The 24,729-nt window shown below is 42.2% G+C and overlaps 1 protein-coding gene across 2 annotated transcripts in view; it reads left to right on the plus strand.

Moving 5' to 3' along the window:
* LOC105281037 (microtubule-associated protein futsch) overlaps positions 1 to 24,729 on the plus strand; it is a 48,097-nt gene that overhangs the window by 18,390 nt on the left and 4,978 nt on the right. For both annotated transcript variants that reach the window (XM_011341964.3, XM_011341965.3), the window contains exons 3-7: positions 8,881 to 8,979; positions 9,126 to 9,298; positions 9,420 to 9,577; positions 9,713 to 10,124; positions 10,327 to 24,667. In XM_011341964.3, the coding sequence (XP_011340266.2) occupies positions 8,881 to 8,979; positions 9,126 to 9,298; positions 9,420 to 9,577; positions 9,713 to 10,124; positions 10,327 to 24,667 (15,183 nt within the window). The remainder of the gene's footprint in view (positions 1 to 8,880; positions 8,980 to 9,125; positions 9,299 to 9,419; positions 9,578 to 9,712; positions 10,125 to 10,326; positions 24,668 to 24,729) is intronic.

The raw sequence follows: 24,729 nt of genomic DNA on the forward strand, positions 1-24,729 counted from the left end.
TTAATGATATACCATTATTCACCAAGAGACCACAAACGAGGTTTTCCAGCTAGCTACTTGAAGAATTGAGGACCCGAACGTATTACGGCTGCATAATTTACAAAGTGGCTTATAGGACGGCAATTATCCGCGACCCTAATACATGTCCGCGTTAATTAACGTTCATGGGGAGACCCCACTCGGAGAGGGCCCATCGGAAAACCACCATCTTGATAATCTAATGCGCCCAGACGAAATTATCACGGAATAAATGTTGGACCTCCGTTTCGTATATTTACAGATTATCGTAAATCTGAGATCGCATTAAGGGACGTCGTAAATTATTAGTTGCTTACAGTCACGTCTATCGGAACACAATTAGCCAGGATGAGCCAGTCCGGGCACAATTGAATTGAGATCCCTTATCGAATTTATTTCAGGCACCTACTGTCAGGTCAGCATCCGCTTTCACGTGAATTTTTATTTGGCGCAACAGCCGGAACGTCCGTTATTTCGCGGACGAGATAAGATCGAGATGCATTTGCTCGAAGTCGACCAAGACGATGACGACCATTTACACTTTCGGGGTGCGTGCGTACGTGCAACTGAATATAGCGTAGCTAATTTTACCCCCTGGCATTCGCCACGCCAGTTCGCTCTCGCTCTTCACGAGTCAGTCGCGAGTCTTCGCCTCTCGACTACCTCGTTCTTGAACCTGACCCCGAGACCAATACGCGTACAGCCGGTGCCAATAAGTGCCGGAAGGCAAGGAGGTACGCAGACATTTCTAAATCATTTACAATCCCTTCATCTTAATCGCGCGACAGGGTCTAACTGCAAGCAGCGTAATGTCGTTTTCCTAATTAATAGAATCAATATAAAGATATAATATAGATTAATAAATTTGCCAGTTCAGTCGAGATAAAAAAGGAAATACCTTCATTAATATAAAGATCTCTCTCTGATCTTTCTGATAGTAATAATACTTTATTAAATCTATATAGATTGTCTGGTTTTGTTAAAGAGTAATTTTGCATCAATGCAAATTATTTCTCCGGGAATATTGACGATTAATTTATTATTATAATAAAATAAGTAAATCTTTAGATTTTGTTTTCATCGTTTTAGAAGCTTTCATTGCAATGCTTCCTCGGATTCATGAATTAGTGCATGCAAAAACTCCAATATCTATATATTCTCTGGATACTTAAACGTCCTAAAGCTAACAGTCGAGCGCTCGAGAGTAATTCCCAATCCGCTATGTCTGCACTATGCAGAAACGCAAAGAGGCTCTGGGGATTGTCTGGTTCACTAGATTCCAATTATAATAGATTAGTCAGTCAAAATTTTAACGGTCGTTATTTGCATTCATTAAGAGAAAGAGCGCAGGGATTTAACAAATATTGTCCCTGAATTTTGATATCACAGACCAATAATGTATAATGGAAATAATCTTTACAATGAAACTATAATCTGAACAATGAAAATCTCTCTCTCTCTCTACTGTCATCTAAGAAGTACACATGTTTCTATATACTTTTCTTGTTTACGTACAATATATAATTTTTATACATATTTCTACACGTACTATTTTGCGTATTAAATATCAAAATTATATCTCGAGACCATCAAGTTTAATTGCAAGCAACAGTGTCTACAAATAAGGGGGTTGAAGCAATCCGTTGATCGCTGCCCTCACGACGTGGCCGTGCCCCTAGTGCGGACAAGTGCAAACCTCGTGAAGCCGAAGCAATTCAGACACGGTTGAACTGCAAACGGGTCACATTACCTGGGAATCACGGTTCACCGCGCATTCATCTTTTCGCCTTGCTTTGCTGTCACTTCCCCGGTTCTCCGACGATGTTGACTCCGCGCGAAATGAACTCGGTATACATCAACGAACAAGCTCGAAACCGATGCCGCGATGGGAAATGCACTTCCCAGCCGCGTCATGTTCCATTGTGATTGCCTGCATCCATCTAGATCGAATGTCCGATAAATTCAACGTATTTAACGCGTGAAGTTCGTCAAAAAATATTTTAAAATATTCATATACTTCTTGCGTTGTTCGTAGCGCACCTGCCTGACGCAAGACTCGCTGCTTCTCACGTCAATCGCCTTCCCGCTGTCATCACCAGAAACGTTGTCCTGAAGTACATATTGTCCGAGCGAGTCTTGTGCGGAATGATGTTGCGTTCGCGTTCGCTCGTGCAGACGAATTTCCGGTCGCTCGCATCGGCCGGATAATAAATGCGCGCGATCTTGCGTTCTCCGCTGTATTCGCTGGCAGAAAATACGTACATACGCCGACGCCAACGCGCCTCGCTCTCTTCCGCTTCCTTCATTAATCATCCGGCGCGGCCAGAATTTTTCCGGACATTTTGTGCCCGCTGTTAAGTGGGCATATCTGGAAGGTAGGCTGAAAAGCGAGCAAAACGGCACTCACAAGAGTGCACCGCGGCGACGGTGGTCCAGCGAATTCCGCAACGAGTAATGATCCGCGAAGAATACTCTCTCTCTGTTTTTTCCGTCCTTTTTATATCTCTTTCTCTTTTTATCTTCTATCTAGTGTTACATCTCGCCGGATCTGTCTAGACAAATGCTCGTGCATGCCGTCATTACTGCTCTTTGCAATTATGAAAATCCATCGTGCTTTGACCTCATCCGTGAGTCATCGCATTCATTTTCGGAGGCGTGCCGCGCCTCGCGATGGCCGCGAAGATACTCCAGCTGGTGCGCAACGCGATGCAATTGGCACACACGTTAAATTGCCGGCGTGAAGCGCACTTAGCACTTTGGTTTATGTGTTTCAATACTCGCGCGTTGGCTTCCCGTTCATTTATCCCGATAGCAATTTGCAGGGATAACGTAACATGAGAGATTTTCATGTAGCGATCCATTTTTTGACAATTTGAAGTCCACAGAACAAACATAGTTGCGGTGATTCCTCGTTGGATTTGCCATTTTCGAGCACGGCGTTTGTGCAAATATTGTTTTTGCACATAAAATTGCTTCAGAACCACTCGCGTGTCTTATTGTGTTTTCTCACACAACTATGCTATTGATTACGGTACGTATGCCCAAATTGCTTGTTGAAAAATATTTATTGCCGACGTGAGATTACATGAAAGACAAGAAAATGTTTATGACGAGGTTTCACCTGTTACGAAGTTTAATTAAAAACATAGCGTTTCATATATCTACACGCATACGATATCGAACATACATAGACGGAATAGCCAATCTGGTTGGAAAATATTAGAGATTTTTATATCGCATTCTTGGAATATTCCTGCTACATTTACATTGTTTGTTAATTCAGCTCTGCTTTATTTTCACTTGCGACATGCTCGAGTTATGTTTGGAGGAAATCATGGGGAAAGAAACATAAATAGTTATAAATTATATCCCCGACAATCTTTTGTGAAATATAATGATGCCATGATTCTTTGCAAAGGCATTATAATGCTTTTCGATAACTTGCTACATTTCTTCTTTTACACATCTTCTTTTTAAGACGACTTTTCGGAACAAAAAGGACACTCCCTGCCAGTTGCACTCTCAATCCTTGATTCAGGTCTTCGCCCTTGCTTGGAAATATAAATAGCAACGAGTGAGCTAGGTCGATCTCTATGTTCCCTCTGTCGAGGTCGTGCACTGCATTTCTGCATATCCGCTCCTATTTTCCTCTCCGTTTCTACTTTCGGCCTGTCAAACTTTACATCAAACTTTCGATCAAAGACTCTTACAGCACATGAAACTTATACGCTCGTATGAATAGCAATGAAATCAATATCATATGTATATTGCATTCGATAGTTTACATGATATTGAATATAATACGTGACAATTGCTGTCGCGAATACAATAGAAAACTATCGCAAAACTGCCATAGTTTCATCTTCTTCTCTTTCAGGTTCATTATTTATTTGTGATATTAGTCACGAATATATTATGTTTTCAGATTAAAATACAGGCTGCTTATATGAAGTACGATGCGAGTGATTTATCTAATCTAACTGACGAGCTGGAATATAGGTCCTCGTCAACCTTCTTCAGCATTTTCTTTTGAGAGATTAATCGGGAATGGCGTCAGCGATTTACTTAGGAACTTTTTGACCCGCTTACCTTACAAAGGCTTTCCGTCCGCTTATATTTCAATTAGCCGATATTCGCGGTATTCCCACGACAAAACTGCTGGGTCATTCTTTTAATATGCTTGTATTAAATATGCAATATCATATTTTATAATATATTACACAGCCTTACGGTGTCTTCTTGCAATTTGAAAAATTATTTTAGGGTGTGTGCCTTACGTCGCACGTGTACTTACTACACGCATGGAGACACGTAGGCGCGTTGCCGGCACAGGACAACGAGAGAAACCATTTCTAAACATAGTCGGGACAAACCCAGCATTCCCGGTATCCGTCGTCGGCTAAGGAAAAAAGGAAGTCGATGCAAATCGAGAAACGCGTGTGCGCGCTAAGGGATGCACGAAACGGGGAGAGCTACCGTGAAGAAACTCGCGGTTTTGTCTATACTTAGCTTAGCTTACTAATCCATAGAGACATCGGGTGCTAAATATCTCCTCTACTGTGACACATCGCGATGGCAAGAACACCGTAGAAATTTTTCGCATAATGATCATTCCCTCACGCGTATAATACATTTAATCAGGCCGAATTATTTATGATCATGGTGAATAGATACTCGGCTCTGCGGTGTCACTGGCGAAATATAAATATCACAGAAATGCTATAGGTCAGTGGAAATCGAGAGCTATTCGTGAGATGCACACGGGAGACTTCGCCAGCTGAAGCTGACCATGGATTTTTTCCACTTTTTTTGCGAATGTAATGCATCGCAACGCGCCGATGCGCCGTGTTACAGCCGCGGACAATCGTGAAAAGCTCTCACGCTTTTCACACGTCGATCGCCTATTTAGATATATCCCCCATTGTGCGAAGAGACACAAACGACACACGTCAGAACGTCACATGTTGAAGCAGGAAATCGCGGAACACTAGGCACTAGTCGACGTTTATATTATACATAAGCCTTCGTGCCAATGAAATTGTGTTGTGGATGAACACATAAAATTGCGACATTTCATTTCTATTTTTTCGTCTATCTCTATTTACACGTGCATATCCATGACTGGTCACGATACATCATCAATCCCATGATTAAATCATGGATTTTCCGCGGAACGGACGGTCTCTAATATTTGCGAGGTAAATCGATGACACATTATCCATTTTTCGTCAACTCGATGGCGGATATTTTCTCATTCAATTGGCACTTTAATACCGCAACGTTTTTCCGCTCTATTTGTCGAGATTTGCGGTCGAATCTATCCCCCCTGCACGTTTTTACACGCGATTTATTCCACGGAGACTCGATTTCGTGCGGTCTCTTCAATTTCGCGATGATTCAACTCAAACGGAAGCGCGCGATTTCATGTAATCGGTTTTAATGAAAGGACCGTCTGTCTTTAATTGCTATTAGAAACTGTATCTTCAGCATTGCTGCTAATGAAATAAAATGTGCTGATGTACAAAAGCGAACATTCTGCGAATATCGATTTTGGGAAAACTGAGGGAAAACTGGAGCGAATAGTTCTCCCAGAGTCCCCGGAATGCTGGTAATTTATTGATTTGTCAAATATTTTAATCTATCCTTTCGCTGCAGCTAAGTTTATTTTATTTTTCCTTTTCGGATTCGCGGCTAACCAACCGCGCAGCTATCGATTAATTAGACGTGTAGGCCGATATTCTCGTAAAAGCCGCACGTTTAATTAATGGTTTTCGGCGCCGCTAATTGACCAACTAATTACCAAGCCTGGACATATCTCGAAGAGTTAACGCTATTCGTTTCGAGCAATCGAGTACGTTGAAGTAGTACATCAGGAGCCTATGCGGTGATGTGTCATAGAACTCATTGACTGCAATTAGGAGCTATTCTGCTAATAAGCAGAGAGAGAGAGAGAGAGAGAGAGAGAGAGAGAGAGAGAGAGAGAGAGAGAGAGGGAAGAAAAACTTATTTGCGCGTACTTCATGCGAGAACATTATTCATCTCGAATGGTCGCAAATTACATAGGTATAACTGTAAATAAAAGACACGCACACACGCTCCAAACAAAACGGCAACTTCGCATCATTACTCTACTGATACTTATCAATGGTAATAGTTCATAATGTTATGTCCTGCGAGTTAATGATTACGAATTAATGATCACCGATAAAACCCGTTACAATCTCAGCGAGTTTATTCTGCGGATCCGCAAACGCATGCAAATGCATCTGTGATAAATGCTGAAACGATGTTTTCGTGTTCAGTGAGTTTTGAACTTTTTACGTAGATAATTAATCCTCGATGAGTTTTACGAACAATGCGTTTCATTGTCAGAGAGGTCAGGTGTCGTCGTGATACCTTTGATGTCTATTACTCTCAAAACCGATGTGAATCGGTGAGTATTAAGTAACGTGACGCACGAGGAACGGCTTCTCTTATATCAGTCTTAGGGCTTCCGATCAGTTTGACACGACAAGAATACGCGCAAAGCATTTCGCTGCGAGTGATACGAGCTGTTTGCTGCCTAATAAGGCTGAAAGTATCAAACGTGCCTTCTTCATTTCGTTAAACTCTTGACGTTATTAGTCTGCAATTTCCTTCATATTTATCACGGTTATTGTCGGTATACTTAAATGATTAAAAAGATAATTAAAAAATTTAATTACTCGGAATTCCCTTGGGAAGCTGCGAACGGACAGCTTAATTGAATGTAACTCTTCATTAATTGATTAACAAGTTCGATTTATTTAGGTAATCCGACAGCGTATTTCGCACTGTACATATTTGTGGTTTTTATTTGCGGTAATTCCTTGCGAGAGAAAGAGAGAGAGAGACAGAGAGTGTGATGCCGGTATTCTGCCGGTCGCGGTTAATAATAGCGTCCACGTTTACGGGAAAGCATGCAACGCCTATTTACTTATTGCGGGATAAAATTGGAGACAGCGAGGAAGAGCTGCGCGAATTTCGTTGCGCACACTTGGCCGGTCGCCTCTTGCTCATTTTCTCTCGTTTTTCTTTTTCCTCCTTTTTTATTAATCTTCTCTCCGGCTCCGATCTATCCTCGGCATTGATTGATACTACGACGTTGCTAAGCAACGACTCGAATCAGACTTGTCTGTATACTTGTATATGCTGGTATAGAATTACACGAGAGCCAGTTTGAATTCCCTTGGCAACATGTTACGTCCCATTGTGTGCTGCATCATAAATTCTTTAATTCGATGCAAGACGGAAATTTCTCAGCACTTCCGTCTGCAGAAAGCACATCGAGGAGAGCTCAGACCTCCGATTCACTTTGATTGAATCCTGAAATATTGAGCGATAAAATCGAGTTCCAAAGATACCTGCAGGTATCGACTTGTTATTATCAAACAAAGTTACAAAATGATATGCACTTTTCTTGTATATGATATATAATATGTCAGCGTCAATAAAATTCTAAAATAGATTTATAGATTTTGTCTATTTGATTCTTCTGATAGTTTAGTATATATTTTACAGAAATACATTTAGCAAATGTATGTATGTGTGTGCCGAGACTATCGGAAATTTTTTTGCGCGATGTCAAAAGTGGAGTATCCCTGCGTTAAACTTGGCAATAGAGGGTGGGTACAGGATATGCGGCGATCGATTGCCAGCTGGCAAAGAACCACGTGACGGGGTGCGGTGTTGGTGACGTCATGAAATGATTGCCTCAAGTAACTCTCATGACAATCTGCGACCGCTGATTCATTCACCGTAATTATCTTGAGTTTTCCAAGAAGTGAAAACTTTCTCTTTTTCTTCTCTTTTTTTCTCTTTTGCCTTTGCAGCTTTGCACAGCTAATCTTTCTATTTTTCTAAAAACTTGCTAATTAAATCATTGTTTTTACATGTTAAGATAATAAATATTGCATTTTTAATATTTAGTTATTTATTATATTATTTTATTATATATTATATAGATATTTTTTGTGTATCTTAAGTGTGAGTACAAGCGTCTCATATATTTTTCTATTTGTTAGTAAAATATTGGAAAATTACACCGAGCTTGCAACGCGATACTTAATTCACTTTTCTCATCCGTCAACCCCATAACTGAGCTTGACAGCTCTTGCCTTCTTATTGGCCTTAACCTTATGTCACTCGATGACTGAACTCCGCGAAGCCAAACCGCTGCACCTTGCACATTTATACGCAGTTATGACCCACTGTCTCACTTACCTAAAAACCATTTACACTTTGATGATAACTGGAATGAGATTAATCGTAACACGCGAACTTAATGTTACTTTCTGTAAACATTCTGAACGCAATAATTTAAAAATGCTCAATGGAAAATTTTAGATTGCTTATGAAAAATTTCATCACACACATGTGTATGTGTGTTTAACGTAATTTTTAAGTTTAAAGAATTTCTAACAATATTTAGAACAAATAGAACAGTAAATAGAACAAGTGTGTTACAGTCACCACTAATTTCCAGATTACATGCTTCTCCTGTTATCCAATTTTCGAGATGTGGATGTCTAGTGATGCAAACCGCGGACACTTCTCTCTTCAATGTGGCTACGCGTATACAGGGATGATCTAAAACGAGAATAACCTACTTTCCATTCAAAATATCAGGGCCAGGCTCGGAAAAGCTTGGCCAAGTTCATAAGTGTCGCTGGAGTATGGAGCTAAAGTTATATTCGATCTTGAAGAATGATTTATATGCAAGTTCCATTTCCGAAGTTTTCCGATATCGCGGCAGCCCGCTTAACATGTATGAAGAAGAAGAAGAAGAAGATCCCGCTTAAAAATTCCGAGAACTTAGCGATCGTCGTTCTTCGGCTGTTACAGGTTTTCTATCATGGGACAAGGACAGTTGCCACGTAGATCTGGAGAAGGAATTATTGGCCTTAGTAGCACAAGCCCCCGAAGGCGAAGAAGCCAGAAACGGTAATTATTATTAGTGTGTTAATCAATTTACATTACGACATCATTATGACCGTGATTCATTTTACATTTCACCACGTAATTATTTATTGATAAGTAAGTTATAAATTATGTATATAATTATATATAAATGAATGCATTATCCACAGGCGAAAGGTTAATCCAATATGCCACCGAGAACCTCGTAACGGAAGTTCTCATTCACCCGCAAACGAATACGTTATTACAATGCATTCGTAATCTCCTCGCAAGCTTTACGAAGCATCGGCACATCATACACGCTGGATACACATTCGGTGGTAATGGTTCCTGGATACTGCAGGTATTTGCCTTTGAAATGAGTCTTTGCACGCCGCGTTAATTAATAATTGTTTAAATCACGCGAAATATTGGTCGATCCCATAGAGTCTTGAATTAGAAATACGATAAATACTGTTATACAGGATGGAACCTTCAGTCTCGCAGACTTTCTGGATGCGTTCAGTGAACATGAAGTGCAAAGAGTCCTTCGTGCCTATGAGAATAGCGTTACTGTAGATATACATTGTGCGGGTGTCGGCGATTGGACAACGAGTCGATTATCGAAGGAAGCTTGTTGCAGGTGCGTATTGTTGTGTAAAACCACGAAAATCATTGCTCATCGCGCAACAGCTATCGCATATCACAGAAACGCAATAGCGCGAGGTTGATAAAATAATTTTTATATTCATACATTTGTATGCTTTGTTTTCCATAGATCTTGCAGAGTAAGAGTGAATCCCGATGATGTTCTTACGGCCGGTATGCCGGCCATCACGAGTTTCACGAATTACATCGGACAGTATCTCGTGTCGCAAACCCTGGACCAGCTCATGGAACCGTCCGATGTGGTTGGAAACATTAGATTTAGTCATCCGACTTTATACGTCTTCCCCGGTGGGCAAGGTGACGCCGCGCTTTTCGGGATAAACGGCTTCAACATGCTCGTCGACGGCGGCTTCGCCAGGAAAGCTTGTTTCTGGGACTTCACCAGGCATCTGGATCGGTTGGATGCTGTTCTAGTCACTAGGATAAATAATAGTAACATCGGCGGCATGTTCAGTGTTCTTCGCAAAAAGAAGGAGATGCATGTCTATCCTCAAATCGGCCATTTCTTCTGTAACTTAGTCGTGAGTAACTGTTGTCTCGACTTATTCTTCCTTCACGAACTTTTGTTTGATATTTATAATATTTTTATTTTTATCAGAAAAGTTTTTCTTGACTGTTCGTTAATATTTTGCTATACTTTTTTAATAATGTGTTCGCTGTTAGGACAAGATACATATAATGTGAATTATACAAGATATATATAATGTGAATTATACAATATAGGAAAGAAGACAATCAAATTCACCTGACGGCGATAAAGACATCGATCCGCTCATCCTCAACCTCACCGACATTGGTCAAGAGATGGTACTGAATCTTCGGCACATCAATCTTCGTGTCCATCCTTGCTACAGGAATCCCGATCCGATTAATCTTTATCACAAAGTAGGCCACGGCACACTGGACATGTACGTTCTCAGTCCGAGTAAAGATAGCCGCGAGGTGCGCGAATTTCTGACGAAATGGCACTCGTCGGATTCGAAGCTGTTCGCTGGTTCTCATAAGAAGGATTCGAACAATCTCACATTCCCGATTCAGAATCTTGTGTCAATATGCGCGCTTCTAGTTTGGAAGCCAGCCAATCCCGAAGACAACATCACGCGAATTCTCTTCCCTGGCAGTACGCCGCAGCACAAGATCTTCGAAGGGTTTGGGCGACTGAAGCATCTGGACTTCCTGAAACATCCGGTGTGCTCAGCGAAGACGCTATCGCCGTCAGCATCTCTGACGACGCTAAGAGACAAACCGACAAAGCAGAAACTCAGCCTTATCGAGAAAGAGTCAAAGAAGATTTCAGAACCGAGGAAGGAAAGAAAAGAGCCATTGGAGCCAAAGTCTATGAAGACTGCGGATGAGGCTGTACCCAAGGCAACCCCTCAATCGACACCAATTATTCCCATCAGTAAACCCAAGGCCGAGCCAAAGGCGAAGAAGGTTGTGGAAAACAAGAAGATTGATTCAGAAACAAAGGAGAGTAAAAAAATTGAGAAAGAATTGAAAGAAGTAAAAAAGGAATCAAAGAAGGAACCAGCTAAAATAGAGAAGGTAGAGAAATCCGAAAAGCGAGAGGATGATATCAAAAAGACTGACTTAATCAAAGCGGAACTTGAGAAGACTGCACCTAAGGAACCCAAGGAACCGAAACCCAAACCCGAGCCAAAGAAGAAAGAAGCGAAGGAGGGCAAGACCACGGTGAAAGCCGAAGTGAAGAAAAGCGAGGTAACTGCGAAGCAGAAGCCGAGTGAAAAAAGAGCTAAACTTTCTGGCGCGGAGAAGAAAGATGCCGTGAAGTCTTCCCCTACTACTCCGAAGAAAACCTTGAACGGCACTGCCACGAAGATGGAGATATCCAAGACCATGCCTAAGGCGAAACCGATGGCCAAAGCTGTGTCCAGTCTTCCGGCCAAGAGTGCGAAGGAGGCTAACAACAGGAAGGTAGTGGAGCAGAAAAAGTCGGAAGTCGAGAAATCCGCCGCGAAAGACACCGCAGCTCCCATCGTCAAAGTATCTGCGAAGCCTAAACCGATAGACAGGAAGCCGATTAGTCGCCGCACGAAACCGGTTAGTCCTAGCAAAGCACGCATGCCGGGCAGTCCAGCGAAATCCACTCGCAGCACGCCGACAGCTTCCGTAAAATCGGACAAGGACGGTGTAATTCGCAAAGCGAAGGGCGACAAAGGCACCACCGACTCTTCGACGGTATCCACTCCGTCAGGTATAGAACCGGAGGTTGTAAAACCGATCGATAAAAGTTTAATCGAGCAATCTGAAGATATTTCCTTGGATTCTATAGAGAGCAAAGTACTGGCCGATCTCAAAGAAGAACGAGAAGTCGTCGAGGAGATCGAAGCCGTCCTGCAAAAGGCAGAGAGGATCGAGGAGACTCGAAAGGACGATCGTTTCGAGGGAGACGACGAAATAACAGCCGAGGCCACTGATAAAAAGGAGGAAGATATCACAGAAGAGGATGTCACCGCCGAGATTGAGGATGTGCCTAAGAAAGACGGTTCCAGGAAGGAGAGTCAGGAATTGACCGAGGAGGACGAGTATCTCATAGTGGAGAAAGAAGAGGTTTATACCGAAGACTCTGCGCAAAGCGGTGAAGGCGAGCAGAAGCATGTCCTTGACGAAGCCGAATCAGAAAAGGCAAAAATACTGAAGGACGTAGAAGCGATGAAGGAGAAAGGTGAGAAAGAGGAACCAGAGAAGGGTAAAGATGACAGTCCAGAAAAGAAGGTCGAGAAAATCGCAGATAAAGGCGAAAAGGGAATTGTTGGACTGTCTATGGAGCATAAGGAGCAATTGCAGGAAGAAGTGAAGGAAATAATAGCTTCCGCGGCTGAAATTGTGCAAAAGACTGAAGAGAAAGATGATTCCGGTAAAAAGGACAGCGATGACACGAAAGAGCCGTCTAGTCTCAGCCCGGACAAACTGGACTCGTCGGAGAAGAAGACGACTGACACCGACATGAAGCCGGACGTCGACCAGAAGGAGTATATCCTCGAGAAGATGGAAGAAGCGAATTCTCAGGAGCGAATCTCGACGATAGAATCGGGAGCTACTACTACCGCTCCGACGTTACCTGAGGATGAGCGAATACCACTGGATGAGATAAAAGAGGATATTGATGAGAAGCACGTTATTGAAGAAGTGAAAGAAAAGGACGCGCCTGCAAAGCCAAAAGAGGAAGTCGTTTCAGAAGTTATTCCGGCAGTTGCCAAGCCTGATGTTAAAGTATTTGACGTTCGCCAGCCAATGCAGAATCTACAAAGAGACATCGTTAAAACACCCGATGAAGTTGCCGATCTTCCGGTTCATGAGGAAGTCGACCCTAAACTTTATAGGATGGAAGATTTTGAGAAGGGAAAAGAGGAAAAACCGTCGTCGACTCAACAGGAAATGAAAGAACTTCCCACACCACCTATTAAGGAGCAAAAGGGTGTCTTCAGTTTTTTCGGCAAGGTGGCGGATAAGTTTGAGAAGGGGATCGATAAATTAACCAAGAAGACAAAGAAAGATTCTGACAAAGATTCTGATGAAAAATCTTCGAAATCTAGTTCTCCTAAAGAAGCGAGGGTTCCAGAGAAGACAGGTTTCGAAGAAGTTGATATGGAAAAGATGTTCCCTAAGGTGAGCAAACCCACCGAGACGTTCGAAGAAGTGAAACCCACAGTTGCTGACGTGAAAGTAGCTGCCATCAAAGAAACTGCAGCATTCATTCAAGAGGAGATACTGGATGCGAAGAGGCAAAGTGTGCCGGATATTGAAAAGAAACTTCTAACTGACAAGCCAGAAGAAATAAAAAAAGTGACGATTGGAACTGAAGAAATATTACCCGCGAAGGATATATCGCCAGCCATTCTTTCGCCAATGAAACTAATCGCAGATAAAGAAATTGTACCAGAGATCGAGTCTTTGAAAGAGGAAGATATTGGAGAAGAGGCAGAGGAGGTAAAAGCTCTTCTGGAGGAAGCCTCGAAAAAGTTCAAGACCGTGAAAGATAGTCTAAGGGATTCTTTGGAATCTTTGGAAGACAAAATCAAAGAGGAAGACTTAGTTGTTCATGATGTACCGTCTGCTCTGAAGGATGTAGTGAAGGATACTCTAGAAGGAGTAGCCGAAAAATTAGAAGTGATCAAACCGCACACCGAGAGTTTCTCACCCGATATAAAAGAACCAGAGAAAGTTAAGTTTGATATTCCAAAAGATGAAGAACTCGAAGAAGAGTATGAAGAGGAGCCAGTGGGGCCATATAGAGATATGAAGGAAGCAATGAGGGATGTTGGAGAAGTTCTCGCTGGTACTGCTGGTATCGATCTCGAAGACAAGCATAAAAAAGATGTCACAGAGATCGTAAAAAAGGTCGCCGAAGTTCTTAAAGAAGACGACTTTCTTTCCGATAAGGTATTGTTCCCAGACGCTTCTAAGAAAGAAGAAATTTCGCCAGTTTCGACCGAAAGGAAACCTTCGGTATCAAGTGGAAAGGTATCTCCGGAGAAATTCATTGAGGAGAAGGAACTTAAACTTCACGAAGACATTGCAAAGAAGGTTGGTGTCACTGAGGAATTTCCAGTTCATGAAGAAATCGAGGAACTTATCCAGAAACCTGGAGAGCCCATGGCACCATATGAGAAACCCGATGCTGTCGAGGTAAAAGAGGAGCTCTGTGTGAAAGTGATAAAGAAAGAGGAAGATATAGTGACGTCACCCAAGAAGGATGCCAAGAAAGATAAGAAAGATGCTCAGAAGATCTGTGCGGAGATGTTAAAAGACGATCAGCATATTTGCGATCAACATAAAAAACCGATCGATGTTGATACATCTCGAGTGGACGTACTACAAGCCGGAATTGAGAGCGTTTGTGTGAAGGAAGTAGCGAAACGACCATCCTTCGAGGAAAAGCTATCGGAGGACGAAATAGAGCATCCTGTGATAGGCTTTGAACAAAAGGTTTCTCCGGCGAAAGCAGAAATAGTGATGGTGACTCCCGGTTCTACACCGACCTCGCCAAAATTCAGCACGGATAAAATGTATGATCAAGAATTGGAAATTGGTTTTCGAGAAACTCCAAAGTTACCGGAGGACATCAAGCAAATTATCAGCAAGGAAGCACCCGTTGAAGAAATAATCGAGGAATTAATTATTACGAAAAAGAAGAAGATCACTGTCGAAGTAATCGAATACATCACCGTCGTAAAGCGCATTCCGAGAGAACGAGTGATTTATATTATAGAGGAGATTATCGTGAAAAGAGGGCTAGCCAAAGAGAGCGTAGTAGATGATCTTGAAATTCTGGAGTTGAAAGATATCATGCCTGAAAAGAGAACAGAGGTTGAAGAGTACATTGTTAATGAGTATATTGTCAAGGGAAAGCGAATTACTATAGAGGTTGTCGAGGAAATCTCGATTAAAAAAGTTGTGCCTAAGAAGATTGTCATCGAAATCATTGAAGAGATCATTGTAAAAAAGAAAATTGCTAGACACATGGTACTAGATATTCCTGAAGAAGTGTTATTGGAAATAATTAAAGAAGAATCGTCGGAAGAATCGCCAGAAGAATCGGCGGAAGAACAGATAACGCCAAAAATAGACGTAACTTTGAAGCAAAAACCGACTGATAAAGTTCCTTCAACTGAAATAAAGGAACCAATAAGCACGGAAAAGGAAACGGAAATTGAAGAATTTATTATTAATGAATATATCAACAAGGGAAAAAGAATAACCACATCAATAATTGATGAAATTTCTACTAAAAAAGCCATACCAAAAAAGATTCTCATTGAAATTATTGAAGAAGTCATCATCAAAAAAAAAATTCCCAGGACTATAGTACTTGATGTTACCGAGCAAGAAATATTAGCGATATCTAAGGAGACACTTGATGACGAAGAAGAGAAAGAAATAACTCTACAACAAAGAGTGGAAATTGAGGAATACATCGTTAACGAATATGTTACTAAAGGAGATAGCATTACTATACAAAAACTCGAGGAAATCTGTATGAAAAAGAAAGTACCTAGGAGAATCATTATCGAAATTATCGAAGAAATTATTATCAAGAGAAAAATACCAAAACATGCGGTACTTAATATAACCGAAGAAGAATTGTCACACATAATCGAGAAGAAAGCGACGCCAGAACCGGAAATTCCGGATGAAAAGAGGAAATCAATCGCTGAAGTGGCCAGTTTTGCTGACGAGAAGAAACCTCCAGTCGAATTGAAAAAAAAGGAGATATTTGAGCATGAAGTCGAAGAGGAGTTACCAGCTGCAGTGGAAGAGGAAGATGTCGAAGAGGAAGTAGACGGTTTCGTCAGTATACCTAGAAGGATTTCCGATGACAGAGTCGATGCGAAGAAGAAAGCGCTTTCGCCCGTGAGAACAGCAATTTCCCCTGCTGCGAAAGAACACGAAAAGGATGTAATTGACGATTTCGAAGCTGTCGAACAAGAATATAAAGTACGCGATGTACCAGTCACATCTCCTGAAAAAGCAGACGAGATGAGAGAAAAAGAAGATACTGATGAAGCTGCGGAAGACACCACGAGCGAAGTGATCGAGGCGGATGAGAAATTCGTGCAAGAAACCAGAGGAAAAATAGGAAAAGAAGAGCCTGAGGTCAGTGTCGCGAAAGATGCTAAACCTGTTGATAAAAAACGAGAATCTGAAGAACCAGAGATATCTGACGTATCGGAAGTCGTTGATACTATCGAGAAATATTTGGACGAAGATAAGGAGAAGACGGATATTCTTCCGAAAGAAAGCATCGCGAAATCGATATCGCCAGTTTTAGACAAGACAGCGGAATCCTTGAAAAAAACAGATGAATTAAAAGAACTTAAAGAAAAGGCAGAAGAATCAGAATTTACAACAAAAGTTGCTGAAGTAATGAAATTAGAAACAAAACTTGCAGATGCAACAGGTTTCGCACAAGAGCCAAAAGTAGAATTGTTCAAAGATGATAAGAAAACCAAAGATGTTGCAGAGATTAAAATTACTCCAGAAACTAAGGAAAAAGTTTCTCAAGAAATGCCTGAGGAAGCTTTACGTAAAAAGCGAAGTATTTCAAAGGAATTGGAAGATGAATTATCAAAGCCCGGGGATAAGCCGCATATTGAAGCTGTAAAATTTACCGAGACTGTTAAAGATGAAAAATTAACAATTGATAAACCCGTAAAAATTGACGATGATATTGGCACTGTTAAGAGAATGCTGGTCACAGCAAGTAGTGAGGATGGCAGAGAAGAAACAGAGATTTGTCCGACTGGCAGCATAACTTTCACGAAGATCGTTACTCCAGAGGATTCTCTTAAGGATGGATCAGTTAAATCCACGCCAGATAAAGATTCTCTTCTGGATAAGGATTCGTTGCACTCGGGCGTAAGCAGTCCCGAGAAGGATAGCATTTCCGAAAAATCAGTACCCGAAGGTAAAGATAAAATTACACCTGAAGACAGCTTAGAAAAATCACCTGGTCCTCGTGATTCACAGGATCTTGAAGACAGTTTGGAGAAATCGATGTCACGCAAGTCAAAGGAAGCACCATCAATCGACGATGACAAGCCGAAAGTGCCAGGGAAATCAGAAGATATTACAAAACCGAAACCCGAAGATAAACAAGAAGAACTTAGTGCTGAAAAAATTGAGAAACCAAAATCGCCTTTTGATACGGAGGATGTTCCAGTGGAATCAGTCGAAAAACCGAAACTTCCTATTGAGAAGATGCTTCTAGAACCTGAAAAAGAAGGAATGCCTGGTATCCCGAAAACGCCTGAGTCGCTCCATTCAGAAGATATTTCACCAGCTGAAACGATTTTCTCAAAATCACCCACGGACAAATCTGATATGTATTTTGCAAAAATGCCTATCAGTGAAGAAAAAGTGCCTCTTGAAGCGGTCACTGAAAAATTACCCATTAAAGAAACTAAACAGGATACAGACAAAGAATTATTAATTTCTCCAAAGAAAGAATCGAGTCCGGGAAGCAAAGACGATCAAAAATCAGAAACACTCGAGACAAAAGAATCTAGTCCAAAACCAACATCGCCGATTATTGCTACCAGTGCAGTAGATGAGAAAACTTTGGATATTGCTCCGTCTGAGAAATCAAGGTCGCCAAGCATGAGTAGCGAAAAGCATGATGAAAAGGACAGCCTTTCCAGCACGACTAGTGAGAAATCCGAAGATAAGGAGTCTGTACGTTCGAAATCTCCAAGTATCACAGGTGATAAACCAGAGCAAGTAGATTTGTTAGCTCAACCTGGAGAGAAATTGCGATCATCTAGTATTGTTAGTGTGAAAGCAGAAGAAATGAAATTGTCCGAGCCGGAAGACAAAATCACAGAAAAATCCAGATCGCCGAGCATAGCAACTGAAAAGGTTTCTGAAGGAGGCGTTGAAGATAAACGTACAAGTATAGAAAAGGATACTATTGAGCTACTCGATAAATCAAGATCGTCTAGTATTATCAGTGATAAAGGGGAAAAGGAAGATAAATCTCCAATCGATAAATCTAGATCATCAAGTATCGTTAGTGAACCTATTGATAAGGATATCCCTGAACGAAGAAAATCTTCTATCATGACCGGTGAAGTTGAAGATGACAAATCAATCGAGAAAGATTTGATGGATAAGCTTAAATCATCGGATATTGAGAAATCCTACACGGATATGAAATCTCCTGACAAAACTTCTGATATTGATAAAGAAAAGGAAATTGATAAGCCGAAATTGCCTAGTGACGAAAAAGATATAAGTAAGAAACCGCCTATTTTCGAGAGTGAACGTTATGATGAAAAGGGACCAATTGATGAAGCTAGATCTCCAAGTGCGATCAGCGATAAATCTGATGGGAAAAAGGAGTCTGATCGTTCGAAGTCGCCGAGCATAGCCGCGGATAAACCGGACTTTCAAGACGTGACGGAGCATTATTTAGAGAAAGCAAAATCCCCTATTTTTGATAGGCCAGAATCGCCTAAAGTTATTGATAAGACTGAAGAACCACAAGATAAAAATAGATATCCCAGTGTAGCTAGTGATAAATCAGATAGCAAAGGAGTAAGTGACCGTTCTAGATCACCAACCATTTCTATAGAAAAAGTAGATCTTAAAGATATTGACCTATCTGTCGAGAAAGCCCGATCACCTAGTGTCACGAGTGATGTTGAGGATGATAAGGCGAAACAACTTCCGTTATCAAAATCGCTTACTGACAAAGTCGAGGTATCAAAAGACGAGTTAAAATCTCCGAAGCTTGATGATGATAAAACTGATCTGAAGGATGTAACACAACCTCCGCAAGACAAATCACGATCATCGAGTATAGCAAGCACTGTCAGTGAATCTAAAGAATCACTTAAAGAGAAGTCACCTGTTACTACCGATAAAGCGGAAGAGTTTCATGACAAGAGCAAATTACCGAGCTCTGTCGAACAAAAATTAGATGTTGAATCTAAAAAATCAAGATCACCAAGTATCACCGGAGAACAACACGCTCCAGGATCAACAGGTCTCACGCAAGAACCAATTAAGACGTCAAGATCATCGAGTGTTTCAAGCATCGTAACTGATAAGAAAGAGCCTACCGATCGTTCAAAGTCACCGAGTATCGCTGACGAAAAAGATTTGAAAGACATTGCAGAGCAACCACTTGATAAGTCAAGATCATCTAGTATAGTAAGTGCTACTGGGGATAAGAAGGAACCAGCTGACCGTTCCAAGTCGCCGAGTATCGCCGAAGAAAAACTGGACTTGAAAGATGTTGTAGAACAATTCGATGACAAGTCAAGGTCAAAATCGCCAGTAATTCCAGGTAAGAAAGACGAACATGAAAGAAGCAAATCGCCAAGCGTAGCTAGCGAAAAGTCCGAAGAGGTGAAGTCAGCGATTAGTTCCAAGCCACCGAGTATTTCTGGAGATATAGCGGACTTGAAAGATTTATCAGAGCCAGCAATTGACAAGTCTAGATCATCCAGTGTGACAAGTGCAATAACAGATCAAAAAGAGCTGATCGAGAAACCGGTATCTCCTACAATTCCTTGCAAGGCAGAAGAGCCACACGATAGAAGCAAATCTCCAAGTATGGCAAGTGAAAAGTCCGATGAAAAGAAATCTGTTGATGGTTCGAGAACGGCCAGTATCACAGAGGAAAGACCAGATCTTAAGGACGTTATGGAAGCACCATTCGATAAATCCAGATCATCCAGCGTTACGGGCTTTACGACCGAGAAAACGGAACCGTTCGGAAAATCAATGTCGCCTACCGTCTCTGACAAATTAGAACCACCTGTTGATCGAAGCAGATCCTCCAGCATTGCTAGTGATAAACCCGAGGAGAAAGCATTAGATGATAAGGGCAGCAGGAAAGAATATTATGAAGATATTGTCGATAAATTTCCGGGTTTCAGCGACATGGAAATGTGGGATAAGAAAGATGTCGAAGAGAGGCCTTCGACAGTTCCCGGAAAATTGGATATAAAGTCAGACGATGTGTCGCAGCCGCATGACAAATCGCATTCTCCAAGCATCGTTCTTGATAAGCCGATTGACGATGAACAGTTAATAGAAACAATCGATATCGATGGATTAAAAACGTCCAGCGAATCGAGTTTCATTGAGAGAAGATCGTTAAGTATCATCAGCGACAAGACAGAGCCGAAATCACCGTCTGATGCCTCAAAGTCGCCAAGTTCAGCCGACGACAAATTCGATCAAAAAGACAAGTCTAGATCATCCAGCATTGCTAGCGAGAAACTCGACGATATTACGGATACGAAGTCTCCATTAGCAAAGGAAGAACGAGCAGTTTCACCGGAATTTCGTAGTTTGGATACTAGAAAGATTTCGAAAGATGAATCTGCTAAATCATCGCGAGCCAGTTCGCCAATGGATAAAGTTCCGGATAGATCACGTTCGCAAAGCGTTTACGATATTGGAGAGAAAACTCCAGCGAGTAGGTCCAGAACAGCCAGTTTATTTGATGATAAGTTACCGGAAAAGTTACTTTCTCAGGAAGAAATGGACGCTTCCAAGCATATTGATATGGAGAAAAAGCTCGACGAAAAGGATGAGCATAAGAGCCCATCGAAAGTCAAGAGTCCTATAACTTCTCCTGAAGCGATTCAAAAGGAAATGCAAAAGATTCGCGAAAAACGATTTGCCGATTTCGAGGAGTCGTATGCTGTACAACCGAGTAAAACAGAAAAATCAGACGATGAGGAGGAGGACATTATTAAAGTGACAGCCGAGAAGAAGGCCGAGATTGAAAAATACATTCTAGAGGAGTTCATTACGAAGAAGAAGAAAATCAGTTTGGTGATAATCGAGAAATTGGTTATGACATATTCGGTGCCCCAATTTGTAGTGATGCAGATAATAGAAGACATTATTAGCCGGGAAAATATGCCCAGGAGCGCGGTCTTCGATTTTGTGGATGAAGAATCATCCGAAGTAGAATTAAAAACAGAAATAACATCGCAACAAAGAGCGGACATCGAGAAGTACATAACTGAAGAATTCATCGCGAAAAAGAAGAAGATCACACCAGAACTGCTAGAAGAAATGATCATTCTGAAAGGCGTGCCGCGAAACATCTTCATTACGATCATCGAAGAGATCATTGTGAAGAAGCAGATACCTAAAAATACAGTGATCGAAGGTGACCTGGAGAAATCCAGAGAAAAGAGTCCTGATAAACAAGCAACGTCTACCTTGCCGACCAGCACAGACTTAGGAAGAAGTAGTATTACTCAAGAGTACCTTCATGGTCATGAAAAGCCAAGTGATTCTAGAAAGAGTGAAAGTCCGCATGGCAAGGTATCTCCCGTAGGCAGCGATCGATACGATCGAGATGCGAGAGCACTCTCTGCTAGTCCTAGTTTCAGTCCAGAACCTATACCTTCTGATAAATCAACTCAAGATAGTCCGGCTCGGTCGGAACCACACATAGACGATGAAATTCTGATATCGGAAGAGAAGCGAATGGAAATTGAGAAATTCTTGGAAGAAGAATACATAAAGAAAGGAAAGAAGATCACGGAAGTGATACTCGAGGAGATAATTATCAAAACTTCTTTGCCCAGATACATCATATTAGAAATTGTGGAAGAAATTATATTGAAGAAGAAAATTCCGAGAGAAACTGTGATTGATGTGGAAATTTATCAAGAAGATGAACCGGAAGAGGATTATGAAAAGGCGGCATATCATTACGATAGAACAACGGAGGTAGGTTATGAACTGCCACACGATGTCAGGAAGTCTTCGGTTGAATATGGAATGGAGATGTATCCGAAATCGGATGAGCAACAGTTGGATAAATCTGTTACTGATTATCCGGATTATGAGAGCCAATTTCACAAAGCCTTTGTTGGCGGTATGACGGAGATGCGGACGACTCATATAACTACACTCTCCGGAAAATCAACGCCAGAATTCGCTACGCACGATGTGCCTTCTGGATTTAGATCAGAGCCCGCTGACAAAGCATCCGATAAATTACCGGAACGTACTTTAACCACGACTCATATAACAACGACAGACGTGAGAGATTTAGAGAGTATGCAACCCGTGCAAACTGTCACGATATTGAGAGAAAGCAAAATTGCGGAACCTCATTTGCCGGCAGAAAGTCTAGGAAAGGACGATAAGACAACAGCAGTTGCCGAAGAGGACAAACGTGAGACTGAACATGATAAACCAGCTATCAGTAAGGAAGAATCGGAAGCGGTAGATACTAAACAATCAAGTACCAAGCAGGACGAACCTGAAGCGATTACCAATATCATTAAGCGGCAGAACGTGGAACATGATGAGCCGGAAGTGGTAACTAACGTCGTCAAACGCGAGATCATCGAACAGGGTGAGCCTGAAGTTATCACGAAAGTAATCAGACGTGAAGTTGTTCTTCCTGAAGAAGAAACGAGCGATTCTAAAGAAGACTCTGGTGAATACGTGAAAACAATTACAACGAGAACAACAAGAACAATTGTAACGGAGGAATTACCGGATGTTGAATTATCGCAGACCGATCCTTCCAAAATTTACAAAGATCCCACCTCAAGTGCGACCTACAGAATTGTGAGTGGAGACAGTGCACCCGATGCAGCCAGCGCTGATGTGAAGCGGATAGTGACAACAGTAACCACGATCACCGGACCAGACGGTAAGGTAACCACGAAGAAAGACGTGAAGGAGAGCACCGACACTGTGGAAAGCGAGGAACTGCTGGAAAAATTGATCGATTCTGACAAGGTCACAACAGAGACCACTAAGTCCGCGGAGAAGATCATCAAGGAGACAGTCACGTCCGTGACATCTGGCACTTCGTCGCCCGACATGAAAGCTTTCTATGATTCTGGCAAATCGACTCCCGATTTCAAGCAAGAAGATAAAATGGAGACTACGTCGAAAGAACATTTAGGTGCGGATAAGTTCGAACACTCGATATCTCCCATGGTGCGAGATCTGATGTCCGACGACAAGAGCTACTCGGGCAAGTCCTCGCCGGATATATCGTTGCCCAAGGATATTGTTTTCAGTGGCTCAACCGGCAAGTCCACCCCGGAGATTCCCATGTCGCCGTTGATCAGAGACGGTGCCGTGGTCCAGCCTCACGTGTCGGGAAGATCAACACCCGATAGGCGATCTGATGGTCGATCTTCAGGCACACCGGAAGGATTTCGATCGGGCGAGATGATTCGGACTATTATCACTACCACGAAAACGATATCTGACGAGGGTGAGATTGTGACAACCACCAGTGAGGTCACGGAGACGACGAACGAGAAAGGCGAAACCATCGTGCTGGCGGAAAAGACCGATGTGAAGGTAGACGAACGTTTGCCGAGCAAGGACGCCGCAGAGAGCGCGATCAGCAGCATCATCGGCAGCATCAAATCTTCGGAGCTGCAACGTAGCGATAGTCCAAGGTCTGATGATGGGACCAGCGAGAAAGATCGCGACTTGACTAGTTCAGCGAGTGAGCAAAGCAGCGTGCGAAGCAAGCCTGCTACTCATGCGTGGGGCAGCGAGGAGCGACACACTTATTCCGATGACGAGCAACCTAGTTCGCCTCTGTCATCAACTTCGCAACTAGGATATTCGCCGCAAGCGACCCGACGTTTCGAGTCCGACAAGGAGGACGAACAAAAGCAGGTCGAGTTCTCGACGGCTGCGATGAGCAGCAGCTTCTATGGTGAGTTACCGGCGGTACCACCACAGATCTCCGCCATGAAGACGTTCCATGGTGAGACCGGTATGCAGAAGAGCAGCGATCCCATTCCTATTCACAGCCGATTCATGGTCGAAAAGGAGTTCGCCGGCGGTTACGGTGAAAAACCAGACGCGAAGAAGTACATCGACGAAGCCGATCTCGATTTTGACAAGGCTCTGATGGATAAAGAGATGAAAGAGACAAGTGGTGCTTTTAGCAGCGGCATCTCGCCCAGGTATACAAATGGTAGTCTCCGACATGAAACGGACGACGCGAAAGATCATCCATCGTCTTCTTTCCGGGATGACTCTAAGGACGAGTCAAAAGGTGACTCGAAAAAAGATCCCTTGGAGGGATGGGGACCTCCACTCGAATTGCCATCTCCTAAACCTCCCAGAAAGTTCAATCTGAAGAATCCTGCTCAACCGTCGTGCTCAAGCGAGAGCACCCCTGATACCTTAAACTTCGACGTTTTGAAAGATTGGGGTGAACCTCTTAGATTACCCTCTCCTGCGCCCGTGACTAATGAAGTTTCAAATAAGGGAGCACCTAGCACACCCAAAAAAGAACGGAAGCAAACAAAGAAGGTTCAATCGGAAAACATAAAGAATAAGAAACGCTCGGAAAGTCCTGGAAAGAACGAAAAGAAGATGAAAGATTCGAAGAATAAGGTCCAGCCGGTCTACATGGACTTGGCGTATGTGCCGCATCACGGAAATTCGTATTACACCTCGTTGGAATTCTTCAAAAGAGTGCGAGCGAGATATTACGTATTTAGCGGCACCGAGCCTAGCCGAGAAGTGTACGACGCTCTTTTAGAAGCTAAAAAGACTTGGGAAGACAAGGATCTCGGTGAGTACATTGATAGTTAATTGACTTGTACAATAATATTGTGAGATATTTAAAATAATTAT

Source organism: Ooceraea biroi, chromosome 5, assembly GCF_003672135.1.
Source record: "Ooceraea biroi isolate clonal line C1 chromosome 5, Obir_v5.4, whole genome shotgun sequence".
In the NCBI taxonomy this organism is placed as follows: Eukaryota; Metazoa; Arthropoda; class Insecta; order Hymenoptera; family Formicidae; genus Ooceraea; species Ooceraea biroi.